At 39.8% G+C, this 22,177-nt stretch overlaps 2 protein-coding genes across 2 annotated transcripts; both read left to right on the top strand.

Annotated features, from left to right (window-relative positions):
• Window positions 1-5,883: 5,883 nt before the first annotated feature.
• On the top strand, window positions 5,884-7,809 carry LOC149071662 (uncharacterized). Its single transcript, XM_089248000.1, has one exon. It carries the CDS (start codon window positions 5,884-5,886, stop codon window positions 7,807-7,809), a length of 1,926 nt encoding a protein of 641 aa, XP_089104126.1.
• Window positions 7,810-11,807: 3,998 nt separating this feature from the next.
• LOC149071661 (uncharacterized) lies at window positions 11,808-18,069 on the top strand. The gene has a single exon (XM_089247672.1). It carries the CDS (start codon window positions 12,143-12,145, stop codon window positions 13,025-13,027), a length of 885 nt encoding a protein of 294 aa, XP_089103798.1. The 5' UTR covers window positions 11,808-12,142; the 3' UTR covers window positions 13,028-18,069.
• Window positions 18,070-22,177: the final 4,108 nt, after the last annotated feature.

The following is a 22,177-nucleotide window of genomic DNA, read 5'->3' as shown; positions in this document are numbered from 1 at the left end:
ATGAATAAAAACCGGAAAAATAACCGAAATAAAAATGGTTAGCATTGCTAGGTCACAGGAATTTTTTACGACAGGAAAAAAAATAAACAGCCGATAGGTAGCACCGGTACGAGCGACTTCGGTGGAAATATGCAAATGAGACGGTTATAAGAACTTGTGCTCCTAATCCACAATCAGTTCACCGTTGTAAACTGTGTAAGTGGACCTGCTGCACTCTACCATTGCTGGGTTTGTGATTCACCTGCAATGTGTTATATCCTGTGGTGGTTGTAATCGTGTGCAGACCTGCTAACTCTCCCAATTTAGGCGGGAGACACCGGATTTTTCATCCTTCCTCCCGCTTTCCGGATTTGTTGAGATTTCTCCGGATTTTGGCGGAAAATTCCGAGCTTTCACGTTGTCGTTAAGGAAAACACCCATAGAGGACAGCCGTAGTCATTTCCATCGAGCAGTCGTAAAAAAAGTCTGACCGCATTTAAGCAACTGGCAAAGATTTCGTTTTCATAGCGTTTATCGGCAATCATTTATCAGGGGCATGACCTTGATTGCCGAAATTCCTGTATAATCGTTATTGTATTCCATTAACAGCCGTACGGTAAACACGTTTTTTCGTCCGCAGCTTTGTAATTTGAATTTTTTTTAATTGTTTCTTCCGATTAAACATTTTCAGAAAGAAAATATAAAACTTAAAGCTATATACAGCTAAATATAAAGCTTTTAAGAATTCCATATACCCAAGATTATCAATCGTTGATAGCATTCACGAACTTACAATATGTAGATGCGATTTCTCTATTCCGCATGGAAAGACTGACATGGAATTATATTCTCTGGTAATGCAGAACTGCTGTAATGATTTGGAGGCATCCTGTTCGTTTTTGTGTGTGTGTACGCCAGTGCCACCTATTGGCTGTTTTTTTTCGTCAAAAAATTCCTGTGGCCTAGTGATGCTAACCCTGCAAACCATTTTTTATTTTTCCCGGTTTTTATACAATTTTAAAGTTTCTACAAACACTCTGCCTAGCCTGTACATGTTGCAGTAAATGTAGGTTGGTTATTATATTAGGGTTCATGGAAAATTCATCGACAACAATTCACCGCTAGGAAAATTTGATAATTCACCAACACAAGTGAGGAATGACTGAATTGCGTCAGTAAATGATACAGCACTTAACCAGTCAAGTGGTTACGACGGCGTTTGCCGTTGCTGCCATAGGTAATGGTGCCTATGGCGGCATTTGCTGACGCGAAGACTTTTCGGTCTTTTTCACAGATATGGTGAAATAATTTGTCATACATGTGCTGCCATCTCTGTACAGCCATTCTTCTACTTTATCTCATCACTAGATGAAGTTGACAATTATATTTCAAGATCTGAGATTGTTATTACTATTATCTTTGTGATGTTTTGCAAAGCTGCATCCCCACCCTTACGAAGATGCATCTGTTTTATTACTCGTATATCTTTTAGCAAAGGTTCAACTACTATGGTTCCACATAAATCCATCAACAGCATTTCTTTTAGTCACAGGATATTATGACCGTCCCTCCCCACTTTTGGGGTGTCATATTATGTCTCAACACATTCAAGCTATAAAAAAAATATTTTAATATTTCAAACTTCCAAGAAAGGGAAAAGGCGCGCACATCTTCACAAAAAAAAGTGGGCACTGCGGGTAACGCTCGGAGAAATTAATTGGACAGTTGACTGGTTAAGTGACCCCTAGTGAGTAAGTAAATCATCTGGCGATCGAGTGAGAGCGACCTAGTTACTTGAGTAATTTAGTCACTCTTGTCGAACTATTTTATGAATTTTCCATTTGATTAATTGCATGGTGGTACATTTTCTGGACACTATGTATAGACTATCACTAATTTATACTCACCAGAGATTGTCAAATTGACATTGTAACCTTGATAAATTTTCCTATATTTTTATCAATTTTACTGATAATTCCAGAATGAAGTTGGGAAGTATGATAAATAGGGAAAATAGTGCTAAAATGTTATTTAAATTCAACCACTTGATGAGTATCTCCTGTACGTGCATGTTACAGTAAATCATAGCTGCCAAGTCTCCCGAATTTTAGTTTCATCCCTCAACTTCCGAATTTTTACGAAAATCACAAAATCCCTAAAAATTCTCTATCATTAAAAAAAAAATCCTTAAGGAATTTCTTGTGGGGAACGAAGCCCTTTTTTTTTTCTCCTTCCGAAATGACGTCAAACGTCGTAAAGGGGGAAATTCCCTTTTTAAGGAAGTTTTACAAACCCTCTGATGGTAACCAGAAAGTTTCTTATCGTGCAGGGAAATAGCTTAGCAGCCAATAGTCCTGGATAATAATTGAATATGGTGACGCGCATATGGTCAAAATTTCTTTGGAAGTTACGTACGTGCGATATAACAAAACATGAATACTGATAAGCAAAAACATATTTAATCAATTTTAAAGATACTTGTTCCCTGATGAATTTCCTTTCATCAAACGTTCCAGAAAAGGGCCGACTTTTCCTTTTTTGTACAAGTTGTGTTACGGACATAAACATCGGTCATGGTGGAAAGACTGACATCATCACCCATGTGAAATCAAAAAAACATCAAGCAAGTGTCGCAAAAAAAGTCAGTGTTCTTCAAAAATTGACACTTTTTTTCCTTCATCTGCCGATGATTTTGGGGTCATTCGCGCAGATTCACGTTCCCGGCGTTTCTGATTGAACACAATATTTATTTTTTTAGATCACCATTTTGAAGTTTTGGCCTCCAATTTCACTTGTTTTTTTATTTTTGCGTAGGGATTTTATTCCCAAGGGTTTAACTTCCATGTGTGTAAAATACCTATTTTAATTTGACTAGTTTTTGAGTAGGGATTTTATTCCATACGCCTTAACTTTTATGTGTGGAAAATCCCTATCGTATTTATTAGGGAGTGGTTTTAGCATAAAATACGGGTTCGCGCGAAAATCTCCCGAATTTTCAAAAGTTGGCAGCTATGCAGTAAATGTTGGTGCACTGCATATACGTATTTTGTCATAAAAATTAAATAGAAATAAGTTTTGAGCATAAAAACAAATTATCATTCTTATAATAGCTTAGCTTTCTGTCTGTACATTTTTAAACATAACATCACTTATCAAATCCCCCCTGAAATTTTAGCAAAATGTCCAGTAGATTCAATGAATTCAACTTCAGTATTTCATAGGGCCATCCCTTGATTATGAATTCATATGTTCATCAGGTGATATACACTGAAGAGCCAGAAAAACTGGTAACCTGCCTAATATCGTGTAGGGAGCCCGCAGAAGTGCTGCAACACGACGTGGCATGGACTCGACTAATGTCTGAAGTAGTGCTGGAGGTAATTGACACCATTAATCCTGCAGGGCTGTCCATAAATCCGTAGGAGTAAGAGGGGGTCTTACTTCTTCTGAACAGCACGTTGCAAGTATTCCCAGATATGTTCAATAATGTTCATGTCTGGGGATTTAAGTGGCCAGCGGAAGTGTCTAAAGTCAGAAGAGTGTTCCTGGAGCCATTCTAGACGTGTGGGGTGTCGCATTGTCCTGCTGAAATTGTCCAAGTCCGTCGGAATGCAGAATGGACATGAATGGGTGTAGGTGATCAGACAGGATGCTTACGTACCTGTCAGAGTCGTATCAGGGGGTCCCATATCATCACAGAGCCTCCACCAGCTTGAACAGTCCCCTGTTGACATGTAGGGTCCATGGATTCATGAGGTTGTCTCCGTACACGTTCATCAGCTCGAAGCAATTGGAACCGAGACTCGTCCGACCAGGCAACGTGTTTCCAGACCTCAACAGTCCAATGCCGGTGTTGTCAGGCCCAGGCGAGGCGTAAAGCAGTCATCAAGGGTACACGAGTGGCCTTCGGCTCCGAAAGCCCATATCGATAATGTTTCGTTGAATGGTTCGAACGCTGACACTTGTTGATGGCCCAGCATTGAAATCTGCAGCAATTTGCGGAAGGGTTGCACGTCTGTCACGTTTAATGATTCTCGTCAGTCACGTTCTTGCATGATATTTTTCCGGCCGCAGCGATGTCGTAGATTTAATTTTTTACCGAATTCCCGATATTCACGGTACACTCGTGAAATGGTCGTACGTGAAAATCCAAATTTCATCGCTACCTCGGAGATGCTATGTCGCATCTCTCGTGCGCCGACTATAACACCACGTTCAAACTCACTTAAATCTCGATAACCTGCCATTGTAGCAGCAGTAACCGATCTAACAATTATGCCAGACACTTGTATTATATAGGCGTTGCCGACCGCAGCACCGTACTCTGATTGGTTCCACATCTCTTTATTTGCATACGCATGCCTGTACCAGTTTTTTTGGTCTTCAGTTTATAAGAATTAAATCAGAAGTATCAGTGTCAGCAGATCACTATACATTACGAAATTCATTTGAATTCAACAAATAAAACAATTACAACAATAAGTAACAATCACAAAAAATTGTAACATTGAAGAAAAAGGCTGCACTGATATTACGAGAGACCAAATTACACATTGCTGCCCCCCCCCCCAGCATCAAAGGTGAAGTCGACTGATCTAATGCATATATGTATAAATGAATCGACAACAGCATCATTTCCCGTGGTCGGCTGAAGTTGGTTTTCTGTGGTTCCCAACTTCGAGGCGCAAATGCGAGCCGATCTCCCCGTTAAAAAGTCTCGACACAGCAACTGTCCTACAAATATTCAGTCACTACACATCACTCACTTCACTTCTGAGATATAGATGGCAGCACTGAAAAATCGTACACCACACTAGATACGCACTCAGACTGTTAGGTACTTACACTTCCGGCACAACTCACAATAGGGTAGTAAATTGCCTATGGCGATAGACCTAAGTCGTACTCGGTTTGAAAAAAAACCCTTTCTTTCCCCCCCCCCCCAGTTTTCCAAGTCTATTATCGCCTATGACTGGGGAGGCAGAGAAAAATCCTTCAATCTGAAATTTTTCTGATGTTGGCAAAGTGTGAACACTGGAAGAGGTGGGGGGTTGCTGTTTCTATAACATTGCAGTAAAGGTAGAAGGGACTATCTCCTCTTCCCCGGCTTCTAATTCGATGTAGATATTCAAAGGGGTCCATTTGACAGCTAATTCATATTTAAAAAAAAATCACATGATATAGCAGGGTTCGTACGGTCTTTAATAATTAGTCCTTAATTTTTCATTTCCTTTTTAAGGGTCCTTAAAATCCTTCCAGCCCTTTCTAAAAAAGTCGACTTCTGTTTGTAGGACTGTTGCTCTCTGTGGCGAGACTTTTTAACGGGGAGATCGGCTCACATTTGCGCCTTGAAGTTTGGAACCACAGAAAACCAACTTCAGCCGACCACCACTGTGGTGACGGTGGGGCTCGAACCCGGGTCCCCGCGATGCTTCCCAGACAGCTGACTGCGAGCGCATTTGTTTTGTTGAACCAGAAATTACTTCTAGCGAAATCAAAAGAGTCATTAGTCATCTAAATGACAAAAAAGCGCCTGGAATGGACATGATCAACAATATCCTGATCAAAAGAATCAACAGGACGTTCCCTGAATTTTTGTACGTAATGTACAACCGATGCTTCCGACTTCTGCTGTTTCCTACACACTTCAAAAACAGTAAAGTATTACTGTTTTTGAAAAAAGATAAAAATCCTAGCCTACCTGAGTCATATAGGCCTATACATCTCCTGTCGACTGTAGGAAAAATATTTGAAAAGATAATTGCACAACGAATTGTATTCGAGTTAGACAAAGTTAATTGGATCAATGACCACCAATTTGGTTTCAGACATGGTGTCTCCACTGAACACGCTCTGGTTGCCATTCAGCAAGAAATTAATACACAGAAAAAGAAAAAGCACGACATGGCAATCATAACTCTTGACGTTCAAGGGGCTTTCGACTCTGTTAAATATCCAGTCATCCGCAGCAGATTAAACGAGGCTCCAATTTCCTCCCAGCTAAAGAAAATAGCAGAAGACATCCTTTCTAACCGTACAGTTTCAATAGTTACTGGCAGTGGAGCAGTGTCGAAACAATTAACTCAAGGTTGCCCACAGGGGTCCTGCTCTGGCCCACTATATTGGAATCTGGTACTTAACAACATCTTCCAGCTCAAGTGGCCAAATAACGTGCTGGTCCAGGCCTATGCGGATGACATTATCGTATTGGTCTCGGGCCCCACGGTGGAGGGAGTTGGTAAAAACGCCTCCAGCGTCCTGGCTGATATCAGCAACTGGCTAACTGAGAACGGCCTTAAATTAGCCACCAACAAAACAAACTTCCTATGGGTCTCCCCCAAAGGGAAACGTCCGCCACAAATTCGTTCGTCAAACAACTTCATCAAGAGACTCCGCAAAATTAAAATTCTAGGTATCCATTTTAACGACAAATTGGACTGGAAAGACCATATCACAGAGCTGAACACAAGATCCAATCAACTACTCACGAGGCTTCACTGCATAGCAGGCAGGAATTGGGGAATCAACACTAGGATGCGCAGGACTCTTTACATCACGGTCGCACAACGTATTCTGGTGTATGGAGCCGCCATATGGGGAGCCAATGCTACCGTATCCCTACAGAAGCGCCTTGACTCAATTCAGAGGGGATATCTGCTATATATCTCTAAGGCCTACTCAACTACGCCCACAAATGCACTACAAGTCATACTGGGATTGCCCCCACTCAGTCTCCTGGTAGAATGTGAAGCCAAATTTAGCCTCTTGACCCGTCTGAAAACTCCTGTTACGCTGGGGAATGGCGAGACACTTTCCTACGTTCAGATGGAAAGGAAAATCACAGGATGGTCCCAGCATCCTTCACAATCTGTGGAGGAATGCCGCATTGACCTAAAAGGAGAAATACACCCACAGGCTGAATATAAGATCTACACTGATGGCTCCAAAACTGAGCATGGAGTGGCTTCGGCCATGGTTACCTTTCAGGATGACTTGGAGATAAGTAACTGGAGCAATAAACTCAATGATCTAAATACGGTATTTCAGGCGGAGCTGGTTGCGCTGCTCACAGCTACGCAACAGGCAAGCGCTAGCAAGAAAGAAACACACATTTTTTCTGATTCACTTTCTTCATTATATGCGGTTCTAGACCCCCTATCACGCCACATGATGGCTCGGAAAATTAGAGACCTGTTACTGCCAAATAGACATATCTATATCTCGTGGATCAAAGCGCATAGTGAAAATACTGGGAATGAAGCAGCTGATCGGTTAGCCAAAAGAGCGACCGAAAGACCAGAAACAGATTTCTCTATCCTTCTTCCAAAGTCGTGGGCGATGAAGAAGTTGCAAAATGATCTGTTACAGAAATGGCAATCGCGATGGTCAAATGACACGAAAACAGGTCGTAAGATATATGAAGTTCTCCCACAAGTTAAATGCTCTAGTTATGGCTGGTCTAGAGAGGCTATTTTATTTTTTTCAGAGCATGGCCCCTTCCCCTCCTATCTTCATCGTTTTCATAAGAGTAGGTTTTCAAGCATGTGTAAATGTGGAGGGGAGGGAACCGTCTTTCACTATGCTACGGCATGCGAGTATACCAAGGACTTTCATTTTGGCTCTACTACGCCACAGAATTACACCACTTGGAAGAAACAGTTACTGAGAAAACACTCCAGAATCGAAAGAATTAAGCGCCTTATTAGATACGTCATTTCAAACGAAGACAAATTAACAGTCACGAAACAGTGCCAAAGTACGAATGTTTCAGCTCCCTCACAAGCTGATAACAACCCTTCATCAGACTCAGACTATGATCCTCTGGCATGAAATGCGATATTTTGGGATTGTCTCACGGTGTCTTTGTGCGCGACTTCTGATAGACAATGAAGTTCCTTGATTCCCGTTGCTGTCAATGTACAATGTCGCCTGTCTTGTATATATTATATATATATGAGTGCTTGTATATATATGTTTATGTATCTTATATATGTGTGTCTATAGTTATTTGTGGGCCCCCTTCGTGGCCTGCTGGCGACGTGCGTATGCACCTGCCCATGTAACCTCAACTTTTTGTCTTCTTATCCGCTGGTGGTCTTTGGGTGCTTAGTGCTCCGGATATTGCATCGCTCTTCCACCATGGCCCAAACCCTCTGGGTGACCAGCTTATATCCCCTATGGGGACAGAGCGGGGGCCATGGTCGGTTTCGGGTCCCCGCGATGCGAGTCCGTCACTATGACCACTCGACCACCACAGCGGCACCCCCTGGATCCGTTCCTGAGAAGGCAGACATCTCCAGCTTCGAATGGAGTGAAGGCAGGCGGATCCAGGGCGATGTGTCGGAGAAGCGACTTCCTGTGTAGGTGAATTGGATCATCCGTATTTCACGGGACAGACAAATTTCTCCCATATTATTCGGCTCTTATGAGGGGCGATCGCGCCCCGTCTGGATCCGCACTTGGGCACTGCTCTAAGAGGAGTGCGAAATTCGAGTTGAAAAAGTGAGAAACTTTGCGACAAAAAAAACGTGGGCAGGGGACACCAAAAATAGGTTCCACACGAGTACAGATATCTTCTCCAGTCACCCCTGTTCTTAACGCATATTGGTGTATCAGGTCACCTCACCCTCCAGAAGCAGGGCCGCTGTGGTCAGATTTTTTTTACCGGATATTCATTACTCTGTAATGAATTTGTAAAAAACCACATATCTTATATCCTGCAGCATGGCGCTTAAGCTGGGATCTCTGGTACGCCTCCAGGTCAAATTTTTCATGCCCCCTGCAGTAAGTTTATAATATGGGAAAATACACAAAAAAAGATAATTATCGTCCCTTGTCTGCTCCCCTCTAGTTGTGTCCCTCGGGAGCAGCGTGTCTTGTGACCCGGGCGTCGGATCAGAGGGGGTGGGCACCAAAATGCGTCCTTGTCCCGGCTGACTAAGCATCTAGTTGCAGTCCTGCTTACTCTTGTGGGAAGGGTCGCAACTAGTGGGGGTGGGTAAGCGGGTCCGGTGGCCCAAACATTACAAAGGGCGCCAAAATGTGATCTTGCCCGGCTGAAATTTAATTTTAGTATTTGAATTCCTCATGATACAACTACAAAGTAATCTCGAACACTATTGACTTGATGGAGGGGCCCTGAGCGGGGAAAAATAAACAGAAGACCTCAACTTGGGAAAGAATGTCTAATTTTTTTTCAACAAAGATATTTTGTTTAAATTTCAAGCCCTAAATTAGTAGAGTCCATGCTTTCTATGATTATTTATTATCCGTGCCCGCACGTTGCACTTTGACTTAAACTTGATTAATTTGATTCTTTGATTTACATAATTTTTGATTTCCTTGCACTATATGTAATCTTTGACATATCAACAAATTTTGGTTTTGCCGGAGATGCCCTGCGAAGTGCTTACGTTGCTTCTTGCGGCAGAGCTTGGTTGTCTCACGGTTTCTCCAATGGAGCCCAGGCAGAAATGAGATCCAGCTTGAACAGTCCCCAACGTTCCAAGAACCTTAGTTGGCAAATGAGCTTCCCCAGCGTAACTATTTAAACTGTTCCGTTGGTATATAGGATTTTATGGTGACTTTTAAGCATATGGCAATGCTGTTAACAAGCTCTTTCTGTTCCTCTTTCTCAAACTTTTTCATAGTGACGACTTAACCGAAGTTAGCGACGAGTAAACGAGGGTTTAATAACATTGTGGTATATGAGAGCTGGAAGGGTCTGAAGAAAAATGACGATTTAACCGGAGTGACGACTTAATGAGGTTTTACTTTATATCTTTTCTAGTTTCCATTTTTAATCCACAAAGTAATATAGCCCTGTTATTCTTTAACGGAAGAAAGAAAGTCCAGACTTTTTTAAGGGATAAAGAATGCGACCACCTGCATAACATACACTATTTTCTTTTAGAAATAAGCTACTGCCATACTTAATAAAGCTAAAAATAATATTGTTGGGGCTTTAAACTAAAAATCTCCTTTCACAATCAATAATAGTTTAAATTCGACAGAATGGGTGTGTCGTCTTCGGAGGAAAACAAAATTTAACCACTAATCACGCTGACCGAGTATCCCACTTGGGTTGAATGCCAAATCTTAACTCTCGGTTGCTCAGCGGAGAAAAACGTATGTCTGTTCACTTCAAACGTCGTGGTCAGAATGAAGCTGAGAGCCAGGCCCGTAGCCAGAAATTTCGTTCGGGAGGAGGGACCAATTTGATAGAACAATAGATTTGGCCATCTTTTTCTCTTTTTTTGGTCATTTTCTCACATTTTGGGGAGACCAGACCACCAAGTCCCCCCTCTCGCTACGTCCTTGCTGAGAGCCTGCGTGTAATACTAATGCAGCGTCCTGATTTGACGCTTGCATTGACCAATGTTCAAATTGACCAATCGGGTAGCTCCATTCCACAACTGTCCAATTAGGACGCTGCATTAGTATCAAGCAGGCTATCAGCTTCATTCTGACGACGACGTTCCGTTCTGTTCATTGTCGATAATGAAGAGACGTACTTTTTTCCGCTGAGTGACTGAGAGTCAAGATTAGGTATTCAACCCAAGTGGGATCCTCGATCAGCGTGATTAGTGGTTAAACTTTTTCCCCTCACTGAAGACGACACCCATTGTGTGTCGAAATGCATTAGGAGTTTTTGTATTTTTCGTGTATTTTCCACACCCATTGATGATCTTAATCTCTGTTTATCCTCCAGCTGATCAGGTTGGGGTTTCCATGCAGTCATACATTCTTATGTGATTCTGGGTTTTCTACCTCCCCTTATAATTTGTACGGTGAGTTTTAAATCACCCTGTATATACAGCATATTTCACATTGTTTGTCAATTTCTATTGTGGTTTTCAAAGCCGGGGGGGGGGGGAATCTTCCCAAATAACGATAGAGTTTCAGAAAAATCACTTACCCTGGAGCCCCAGACCTTTATATTTGTCTCGGCTTTCGCGGATCTGTACTTTTTTTCCATCATTCATTGGAGGCCACTGGCTGGAGGTTGTGCACCCCTACTCCAGGGGTTCTCAAACTGTGCGCCACCAACCTTCGCCGGGAGTGCCTTAGAGTGGTGACCATAACAAAGGTTTTTCGAAAATACGAAAAAATATGTTGGAGATAAATTGCGAAAATACGCTGGGGAGCCGCCAGAGCTCGCGGATAAGCATTGAACTGGAAAAAGGGGAGCAGCAGTGGAAAAACTTTGGGAACCCCTACCCCCAAGTCCACAGTTTCAAAACTTTGTATTCCATCGCCCCCAACTCAAGTAAACAAATAATAGGATCGCATGTTAAATCTGTGGCTTCTATCGCTCACCAGGTGGCGATATATTGCCCACGTCGGGAAACACCTCACTAAGGGGCCGTTCAAGCATTACGTCATCATCGATGGGGGGGGGGGGAAGGGGGTTTCCGATTTGCTGACAAGGAGGAGGGATAATGCTTACGTCATTAACCATCCTTTATGAAAATATGAGTTGGATTCAGAGGGGCAGAGTTGATGACGAAATTTTGCTGACGGGGGGGGGGGGGTCAAAAAATGGCAAAAAATTTGCTTACGTAATACTTGACGGCCCCTAATCTGTCAAAATCTTCAAAAGTCCCATATTGCTGTCTTCCAAATATGGTCAGGACTTCCAGAAAGTAAAATCACAAATTTCGAGAGATGAAAAACAATTAATTTTCAAAATATAATAATATCAAAATAAGATAAAAGCTATTCAAATTATTTATCATTAGTTATTTTATGAATTTGTTAACATAAAAAAAAGTTATTAAATTCTATTTACCTTACCCTACGGTTTTCTAATCATTATCATCATTCCATCCGGGAAAGTATGGCGGCGTTGATGAATTTTGTTGTCCCGTAAACTGCGGCTGTTGTTCGCACGTCGAAGCGGGCGAGGGCGTCAGTGATTTGGGTGCCAGCCTCGAAAATTTCGAAAACTCTCGTCCTCGGGGATCGAAAAGGTTCTTATTTCGTGTCATCCAATGCTATACATCGACTCCATTTCGACGGCGAATCGCTAATTGATAAACGCTTAAGTCATTAAGTGAATTTGTTGTGGAAAATGTGCTCGCTATAATACCGTATGTTATGACGAACCGCGGAACATTAAAGGTGCCCAAAGCGTACATTAAGTGATAGATATTTCAAAAATATGATGTCCAATAAGTTACACCCTGAAAGTAATCAACAACAGCAACCTCCTCATCGACCGACGCCACTGCCTCCGCAACTGAGCCAGCCTCATCATCATCCCCCTCCTCCTCCACCTCATCCTCCGACAGCAGCGGCGAAGGCTCACGTTTGTGGACTGTGTAGCAAGTCATTCACCCACATAGCGAGTTTCCGCCTCCATAAGATGGCCCATGCGGGCGAGAAACCGCATGTTTGCAGTGACTGTGGCAAGGCCTTCACCCACATCAGCAACCTGAGGCAGCACAAGCTGACCCACACGGGTATCAAGCCCCACATCTGCTCCTATTGTACCAAAGGTTTTAGTCACGTGAGTAACCTCCGCACGCACATACTGATACACACGGGCGAGAGGCCGCATCTGTGCAGCCACTGCGGGAAGGGCTTCACGCACGTCAGTAACCTCCGGCAGCATGTATTGACCCACACGGGCGTGAGGCCGCATGTCTGCACCACCTGCAACAAGAGTTTCACTCACCTCAGTAACCTGCGGCAGCACATCCTGACTCATACTGGGAAGAGGCCACACGTGTGCACGGTTTGTAGTAAGAGTTTCACTCACCTCAGTAATTTGCGGCAGCACGCTCTGTCTCACGGCCCTGGTCAGATCCATGTGTGCAATATCTGTGACGTTTCGTTCGATCATTACATCGACCTGCAGCACCACTTCGTGCTGCACGCCAACGAGACACCGAGGGAGTGTAACCCTCAGCAGAAGGAACAGTTCCAGATCTTGGTGCCGATCGTTCATATGCCAGAAGCTGGTCATCAACAACCTCCGCAGCAGCCACCGCCGCCACCTCCTCCACCACCACCTTCTGGTCAAGACATAAAACCCGAACCTTGAAAAAAAAAATTAATTTGCTAACCGGAATGTGAAGTCTTTATGTATTATCTCTCGGCTAGTTCCGATTTATGATGTATTAGTTAGTCGCAAAACCGGGGGAAAATCCTAACCAATGGTGTAATATAGTGAAAAATTGATTCAATCGTTTTCGTATTTATGAAGAAGAAAAAAAATGCATTTAATGGAACTCAGGGTGCATGTAATTGAAATTTTTTGCATGTTATTATAATCTATGTCCTGAAAAATAAAATAAGGAACAATGCATTTCTTTTTCGGGATATCGATCCATTGCAATGGAGCATTTTTGGTTTTCATTTTCGATGTTCTGTTTGTACGAGTGGAGGATCGCCAAACTTTGTTAATGCAATACATTGTTTTAAGCACAATGTGCATGGTGAACTAATAATCTGCGAAAAAAGGGGTTGATAGACGAGCTTGAGTGGAATATATAATACCGTAGCAGCCTTGCCTTATCTGTAACCGTTTTGGAGATATGTGGGATAATCGATTATGAAAGAAAAATGTGTCAAATCTGAAAAAGACTCAAATTTGTACAGTTTCTGAGAGACTTATATGCCCCAAAGCAGAATGTTTAGCACTGTTCTGCAACGAGCCCTCCTGACTGGAAATGTTCTGCGGTGAAAATTCCCATACATGTACTAGTGTTTTTTTGCACTTTTTCTTAAAAATTCTTCCAAATTGTTCTTCGACGAAAGTCGCAGATTTTGGCACATTCTGCTGTGGGGGGTTATATGCAAACTAAGCGCATATTCGGAAAGAACAGAAATGATCCTATAAGGTGACACCATTTCCATCGATATCTGGATTTAATGGCAAGCTATGAGTGTTGAAAGTTTGGCGAAATTTAAAATTGAATTATTGCCAAAATCTATAATCACCAATTCCGCAAATATCCCTCTAATTACAATCAGTCGAATTTACTGAAAAAAAAAACTTCCATCGTGACAGCTTTCGAAAGCGCCTACAATAAACCATATTGGTGATTTAGTTTAGGAGAAATTTAACCTTTTGTTTGCAATACGTCGCTGGAATTGACATTTGCCAAAGTAGATATTCGATGGAAAATTTGGAGTTGGTGGTTACAGATTTTTGGCGAAAATTTGATTTTGCACTATGCCAATTTCTCAATGCTTGTAGCTCGTCATTTAATCTTATAGACGTGGTGTCACCTTGTAGGATTCTTTCTGCAAAATCTGTATCCACCAATTCAGAGTTTTCATCAAATATCTACTTCAACGAACTCCAATTTCAATGATTTATTGCGAAAAAGGCTGAATTTCTCCTGAACTAGAGCGCTGATATAGTTTATTGCAGGCTCTTTCGAAAGCTGGTACAATGGGCAAGGTTTTCAGAATTGGCGATTACAATTTTTTTTTTTCACATTTGATTTTAAACTTTGCCAATCTTTCAGCACTTTTAGTTTGCAATTAAATCTGGATATTCTGTGATAGAATTAGTGTTGCCTTATAGGATTTTTCCACTTTTTCTAAACGTGTGCTTATTGTGTGTGTAAGCCTAATAGAAACTTTACAAATTCTGTTTTTTTTTCCAGGCTTGACGCATTTTGTTTTCATGACCGATTATCCATCATAACTCGAACGGTTCGAGATAGTACGGTTGTTGGGGAATTTCATGATCCACTTGGGCTTCGTCTATCACCCCCTTTCATTTGGCAGATTGTTCACATTTCATCCTGTATATTTGGATGTATCAGGCAACATGATCTAATTTCATCGGGCTGTTTAGTTTTGCATTAATGAGGTTCAAGGGTATTATAACGTGTCAAGGATGAGACTTGTATATTAATAATTCCCAATTGATCTGACAGGATTTGTCAGCCTTGGGGGTTGTAACTACACGGGCAGCAAGCATCCTGGGACATCAGTTGAGCCGATTAGATTGTAGAAAGATTAACAAAGTATCGTGTCCTGAAAACGATGCATCTTTCCTTGAATCGTTTTCCTGAACCACTTATTATAATTAATTTATTCTTGATCCCTAAATTTCATTCTTTTTGTCCGAATGTATATGTATTTTTTTAAAAATAAGTTGAATTATACTCGTGTGCATGATTTGTCGAAAAACGTATGGAGATGCATGTATTTCTCGGAACACAGACTATTGCTTGTTATTAGTTTCCTAATCACAGCAAGATATCTATTGTGTTGTCTACCTAGTTAGGCTTGTTATAGATGGCGATAACATAGCTGTCAAGTCCCACAAATTTTTGCGGGAGGTTCTAGAATTTCTATATCTCCTTAATTTGACCGTGATTATTTAAAATGTTTTGAGGAAAAATTATTCACAAAGAATGTACCTGGACAAAGTTTGTTGCTTTGTTTTCTCTTCCTCCCTTCAAAATGGTGTCACAAGTATCATATGAATTTTTGCCATTGCATCGAATCACAAAGAAATGATTTTTGGCATGGGGTAAAAATTCAATTTGCCAATTACAGCATCAGAGTTGGATTAAGGTTAGTTGAAGCCCCCCCCCCCCAGGCTCAGATGAAAATATCTGGGCCCCTTTACTTGAAAAAAAGTAGAATTTTGCTGGGTCCTTTAGGAGCCGGAACACAGGGCACACACGTGGTGCACCCGCTGTTAAATCTACCTCTGGCATTAGTTCAGGTGCTCTCGAAAGTAAAATTGGAGAGGTGACTTTTATATACCTCCAACCACGAGGTGAGACGTAGCTGTGTCGCAATTGGACGATTCTTTTATTTTGGGTAAAGCAATTGTGTATCGATAATCCCTCGTCTGTACACGTTCAGTTTACTTCAAGCTTTCACATTTGGTTTCTCTTTCTAGAAAAGAGGCTAAGATACCGTAAGTGGGGTTACAGGGAATTTTGCGATTTCATCAAGGTTTTTGACCCTTAGTAACATAGAATTTTTTTGCTCACCAAAGATCTTTAAAATCATGAAAATCTTTAAAGATGGCCCACAAAAAAGAAATTTGGCGAATTTTCTTTTTTGGCAAACTAGAATATCGCTATGCAGAATTCTGGAACTAATGAAAGTGTTGGAAACAGGATTCTAGCAGACCCCGGATTGTTTTGGATTTCTAGTCCGGCAATCCAATGGCGACCTAAATTTCTTAGCGCGATTGGTGTTCGAAACCATGGATCGAATATTCTGGCAAGAAACTATTCTTTTGTAGGTGCCACGCCAACTTATCTGCAGATAAGTAAGCAAAGTATGTGAATCATACATCTGTGTCACAAACTGTATGATGACGAACAAGGCTTCTGCCATTGCTCAATAAATTTCAACGATGATGAACACACTGAGGGCCAAAGCTTCTTGAAAGCTTACTCTTAACTGAGAGTTGGAACCTCCCCCCCCCCCCTGAGCAGAATCAGGGGGCCTCATAAAAAATATACAATTATTTTGTATAACTCTTTCAAGAGGGCTCCCTGAGAAGGCACACTACAGCTGTGTTAATGCAGTTTTGCTGATGAAGAGAAATAAAAATGGTGCTAAAATAGATAAGGTTAGCACGTTGGCTTGAAAAACATTACTATCGCCTTAAGGAAAATTTTGAAAAAGCCCAAGTGGCAAGTTAATCCTTTGGCGACAAAAAAAAAAAGTTGTCAAATTCGGTAACAGCACTTGCGGAATCTTTTTGAATGGTATTCGGATCTGCGTAGAAATCTCACAAAATTCTCATTCTTCAGACTTGGCAGCTATGCAGTAAACAAGTTTTGAAAATGTGTTTTTTTCAATTCTCGTCATTTACCTGGGCGAATATTGCTGCGTGGGATCAAGGGGGGGGGGTAAATTTGTCAGGAAACAGTTATAATCTGTGTTTTTGGGAAATTTAACTGAAATACTTTTGGGGGTTGAGTTTTCCCCTCTTTTTTAAATTAACATTTTCCACATGGATTCGGACTGTATCTAAGAATTTCTCGGCATGACTTAGACTGATCACCTGCAGAGCTGTTAACAACAAAGAGGTGATCACTGCCCCCTCCCCTGGTGAGCTTATTTAGCTGCAGGGTATTTAAGGGGTAGGAGGGACAACTGGAACAATCCAATTGGTGAGCTAATTTGATGTTCCGAGAGATCTGTGGCTCCTGTGGTTGAAGAAGCTCTTAAATACAGGCTAGATCTTTGTTAAAGATGCTCTTCACTCATGGGAAAAATATCCAAAAGGGGGAAAAAACAATCACCATCGTGAAGCAATATATTGCTCATTAAATGGCCAAGAAAAAGCCTTGCGTGTTTCATTGACTTTTAATTAACGTGGGATTCTGAAATTTTACTACTTCCCCTGAACATATTTTCGTACTCTTCCATTACAACCATACCACACGTTTTTGACATCAAATGTTTGCTTAGCATATATAAATTATGGACATTACACTAAAAATAATATTTAACACCAAACCGGAGGCATAAATTCAAAGAAAATTCGCCAAGACAAAAAAGCGCCAAGTGGTATGGTTATAACATGAGAGTACCTATATTTTTGATATGCTTTGTTATTTTTGCGCATCGGCAATGCTTTTGTAGGATTGTAAAGCAATAAGAAGCTCAAAATGTCAGCAAAAGTTTCATTGTATTGAGTCTTGTTTGTGGCCCCCGTTTCCGTATGCACCCTGTTATCAAATGAGCGATTATGAATATGCATGTAAATATTACTCAGACAGTTTCCGATTATAAGTGATTTTTTCTCAATTTTTTTTAGGTGTACTTGTGTATTGGAAAATTTTTTTTGATTCAGTAACGTAAAATCATGTATTAGAGGTTTGTGCGTGATTGTAATTCATAGTGGTGGTGCTCTCACAAACGGTACCAGAGATGTAGCGTAACTATTAAGTTCCTATTATAAGCTTGTTAAAAAAAAGTGTGTGGGGGGGGTAAAATAATGCAATAACGTATAGTGTGCTGAAGGTTCCCATTAATCCTACATTTGTGGAAGTTATATTATCGACATTAAACACATGTATAAATATGTCTTCCACTTGGCAACAACAGTATTTATGGACTTGAATTTTAAGTTTGGTGAGTAACGGGGGGGGGAAATAACGCCCTTCTTTGTTGAATATGTTTTTTCTCTGTTGTGAAAAGATTTAAATTTTTTTGAGCAAATTGTGTGGTTGTTTTTGTTAATATTTCTTTGAATTGTCAATAATATCGGTAATATACTTTTACCATAGTAAATAATTTACGAAATAAAATAATCTGTAAATTGGTAATCAGGATTGTTTTTTGGTCTTTGTTCAATACCGTGAAACCTGTCTAAGGCTGGTATTACACTATAAAAGCTTTCTAAAAGTCCTTTTCTAAGTTTTTTGAGTTTTATAAAAGGGATTTTATCAAACTTTTACAGTGTAATATTGGTCTAAGGCCGTATGTTACACTGTAAAAGTTTGGTAAAATTTCTTTAACAAAACTTGAAGAAAAAACAACTAATAAGCCTCTTGTGGTTACATTCACATGAATGTATGCAACATGCTTATTGGTTGCATTTTTAAAGTTTCATAAAAGAACTATTCTAAAACTTTTACAGTGCAATCTAAGGGTTGGAAGAAATGAGCCCAGGGCAAAATTTTCATAAACCCGGATGTACACTATAAAAGTTTGATGAAAGATCTTTTACAAAACTTGAAGGAAAAAACAACCAACAAGCCTGTTGGTCAAATGTAACTGAGATGCTTATTGGGTGCATTTATCAAGTTTCATAAAAGATCTTTTATCAAACTTTTATAGTGTAATCAGGGTTTGTCAATATACAGTAGACTCTCAGTAACTTGACACCCCAAAAGTATCGACAAACACATCGAGTTAGCAGGGTTTCACTTTAAATTTTTGTCTGATCGTTTTTGTGTATGTTATTATATATATTCTAACAATCGTATTTTAAATAAAATGTTAATTCTCATTAATTTTAATTCGGGGTTGTTTCAAAATAGAATCAAAACGTATAAAAAAAATTGACCTCATGAAAAATAATCAAGTATATTTGCTTGTTTTTCTTTCCGAAGAGAAAACAAAATTTTTTCTATATACACTATTCAGTTTATACTGCTTCAGTTTATCGGCTTTTAACTGACTGCGTAGGAAGTGACGTATCACATCTAGAGTTTTTAGTGCATCGAGGAGAGATGGTGCAGATACTTCTTCATCTGAACTTTCTGATTCTATTTCTTCGAAACATGAAGCACTTGCTTTGGGTGATTGATTCTAGAATATTATTGTCTGCTAGAAGTCCTGAAGTTACAAGATCAGAGTCAATACTCACAAATTCATCGTTGATACAATCACCTGTGGTGCTGTTTATTCTTTTTTCACATTTAATCTGGGAAGAATCTTCGGGAGAAATAATCTTTTGATTTTAATTAATTTTCTTGGAGAAATAATCGTTCTCCAAAGACTCAGAACAAAAACCAAAATGACGGAAGCAGTTCCGAATCATGGCACTCGTGCCTGAGTTCCATGCATAATCAATCATTTCAACTGCATCTAAAACAAATTTTTGCGTCCATTCTAACATCCACAAATTTTTTGTCTAATTTTCTGTAAAAAGTTTTCATACTTGGGACGATTCCTAATTTCCTTGATTGAGATTTTTTTGCAAATCTTTTTCTTTCCTTGAATTATTGGTCCTAATAATGGGATTTGAACCACAAAAAGTTGCTTCCTCTACATCAGTGTCGGCATGGGCTCACCCGGGCACGGCCCAATCACAAAAAATGAGATCCGGATGAAATTTTCTAAAATTTACCAGGTAGAAAAACCCTCAGAAAAACCACTTGGCCCATGATGCTCTTCAGATGGCCCTGCTCTACATGGCTGAATTCTGATTTCTTACGTTTTCGGCTTGGTTTATAAGATTTGAATGCTGAAAAAAAATTTCTCTCATTTTTAGCAAATGTTGAAATGAGTTCCGTGCAACTCCATATTCTGTGGCGAGTTCACTCTGAGTTTTCCTGATTCTAGTTTTTTGAAAATTTCAATGTTAAAGTATGAAGTTTGTGTGGAGCCATTGCATTCACAGCCGTCGATACTCACGATGATAACCAAATGACATATTCAGCGTCTAACCAGGCTTTAGCTCTTTTTCTTTCACTCCTTTTCCAAGAAATCCTAAAACCGAGTTCCGCCAAAAGCATTCTCCGCAGAGACAATATCAAAACTTACAATAGATAAGATTTTTATCCCTATTGGATGTTGAAATTGTCAACATCCAATAGAGATCACACACTTCTTTTGACCATGAAAAGAATGAAAGACCTGTCCTGGAAACGGCAATAAAATAATAGTCCGGCCAAGAGTCTTCAAACATTCATTCTTCACATGCAGCCCCCACCCATAGCGTAAAAAAAGAGACCCATCATATAGAACAAAGGATTATTGAAGTACTCACGGACAACGTCAAAAAATTCTTAGAATGGTAACACAAGGGAAATTGTAAAAACCAGTCGTAGTAAAGGGACAAAAATTGTAAGCGGAGTTAAGCCAAACATGTGTCGAGTTAGAGAGTTTCCTCTTCATTGAAATTAGTATTGGGCCAACCAAGGGAATAATAGATGTCGAATTACTGAGTCAACTGTATTATGTCAATCGATACATATCATGATAGATATCCAATATTTTCACTATTTGCAGTCAAAAATACATATTAGATGTATTAATATGTATAATTGTATGATATTTTAATGATTTAAATATCAATGAATTTACACATGAATATTCTTTGAATTTTTTAATCAGCAAATAGATTTCATTTGAGAATGGTTTCATATTTTGCCTCATATTTTCATTTGAAAATAGTTTGATATTTTCAGTTAAGAATGAATTGATATTTCTGATCAGTTGAAAATATTTGAATTCAAAACATCAAATCCTTCTCAAATGAAAATAGGAAACTGGAAATATTAGTTTTCTCAACTGAAAATATCAAATCCTCGTCAAATGAAAATATGAGACTGAAAACATCAAACGCTTCCCAAATGAAAATATACGACTGAAAATATTAAACCCTTATCAAATGACAAAATATAGAACTCTTGTCAAATAAAAAACTATCAAACCATTCTTGTGTAATATAGATATATATCGGAAAATATCAGATGCGAGAGAGTAAGAGATGAGATTTATATATAAAAATATTGTTTTATTAATAAACAGCAAAAGAAGTATTCATATTAAGTGAAATGTTTTCTTTAATTTATATCACGCTTAAAACATTTATAATAAACAGTAGGTTGACCATTTTATTGAAAATATTGGATATTTTTGAAAATATCGTGATATTTACAAACCCCGAATATAATCCTGGCCCAAGATGGACACCGTATGAGACGGAAACCTGTCTCAAATGGAATCAAAATAGTCTGTTAAACGATTATTGCTTTTATTGTACCTTCATAAAACAAAATATTATTTCAGTCTATTATGTTCTGTTTTGTGCGGTAGGACCTCACTTATCCATGTATGGATTAACCTGGAAGCAGGTTAACCTTGCTACAAAAATTTTGATTTCATGTTCAGATCTGATGTATCGTTTCTTTCATTGGTTATGAAGATTGGGATGAAAACAAACATTTCCATTTTGTAGAACTGGATTTCTCCATTCTTTTACAGAACCACCCCTTCCCCTAATTCACAGAACTGACTTCCATGTCAGCTCCAACATGCACACATAACTCCACACTGTCCTGGGACGATCAGCACTTGAGATTTACAGGAAATACCGGGAAGTTAGTCAAAATGTATAGCTTTTTTTTAGCAACTGAAAGGTAAGGCACAAGAATGGTGCAACTTCAGATATGGTCATGTGACCAACTGGATCAGCGCTATGCCTTGTTTGTGTCATTCTTGTACATTTTATAATGCTGTGCAGAATGGCTGACAGAAAAAGGATAACAGTGTTTACAGTTATCTGTGATCATTAGTCCAGATCATAGAGGTCCTATTGTATTTAATGTTGATAACAGGGATGGACAATTCTCCAAACATTTATGTGATGTGACAATATAATACATGCACACATCCAGAAGGGGATGATTGCCCCTCCCAAGAACTGAATAATACTTTTTGTTAATTTATCTGAGTGGTAAAATACAGGATGATCCAATCAGGGCCATAGCTAGCCATTCCTGTGCAAGAATCTGAATTTAGG

The sequence above is a fragment of the Pholcus phalangioides genome, unplaced genomic scaffold, assembly GCF_987345545.1.
Source record: "Pholcus phalangioides strain wild (caught in Gottingen) unplaced genomic scaffold, Ppha-v1.0 ptg000018l_1, whole genome shotgun sequence".
Lineage (NCBI taxonomy): Eukaryota > Metazoa > Arthropoda > Arachnida > Araneae > Pholcidae > Pholcus > Pholcus phalangioides.
The sequence above is the reverse complement of the archived record's forward strand: the minus strand, read 5'-3'. Positions and strand labels throughout refer to the sequence as shown.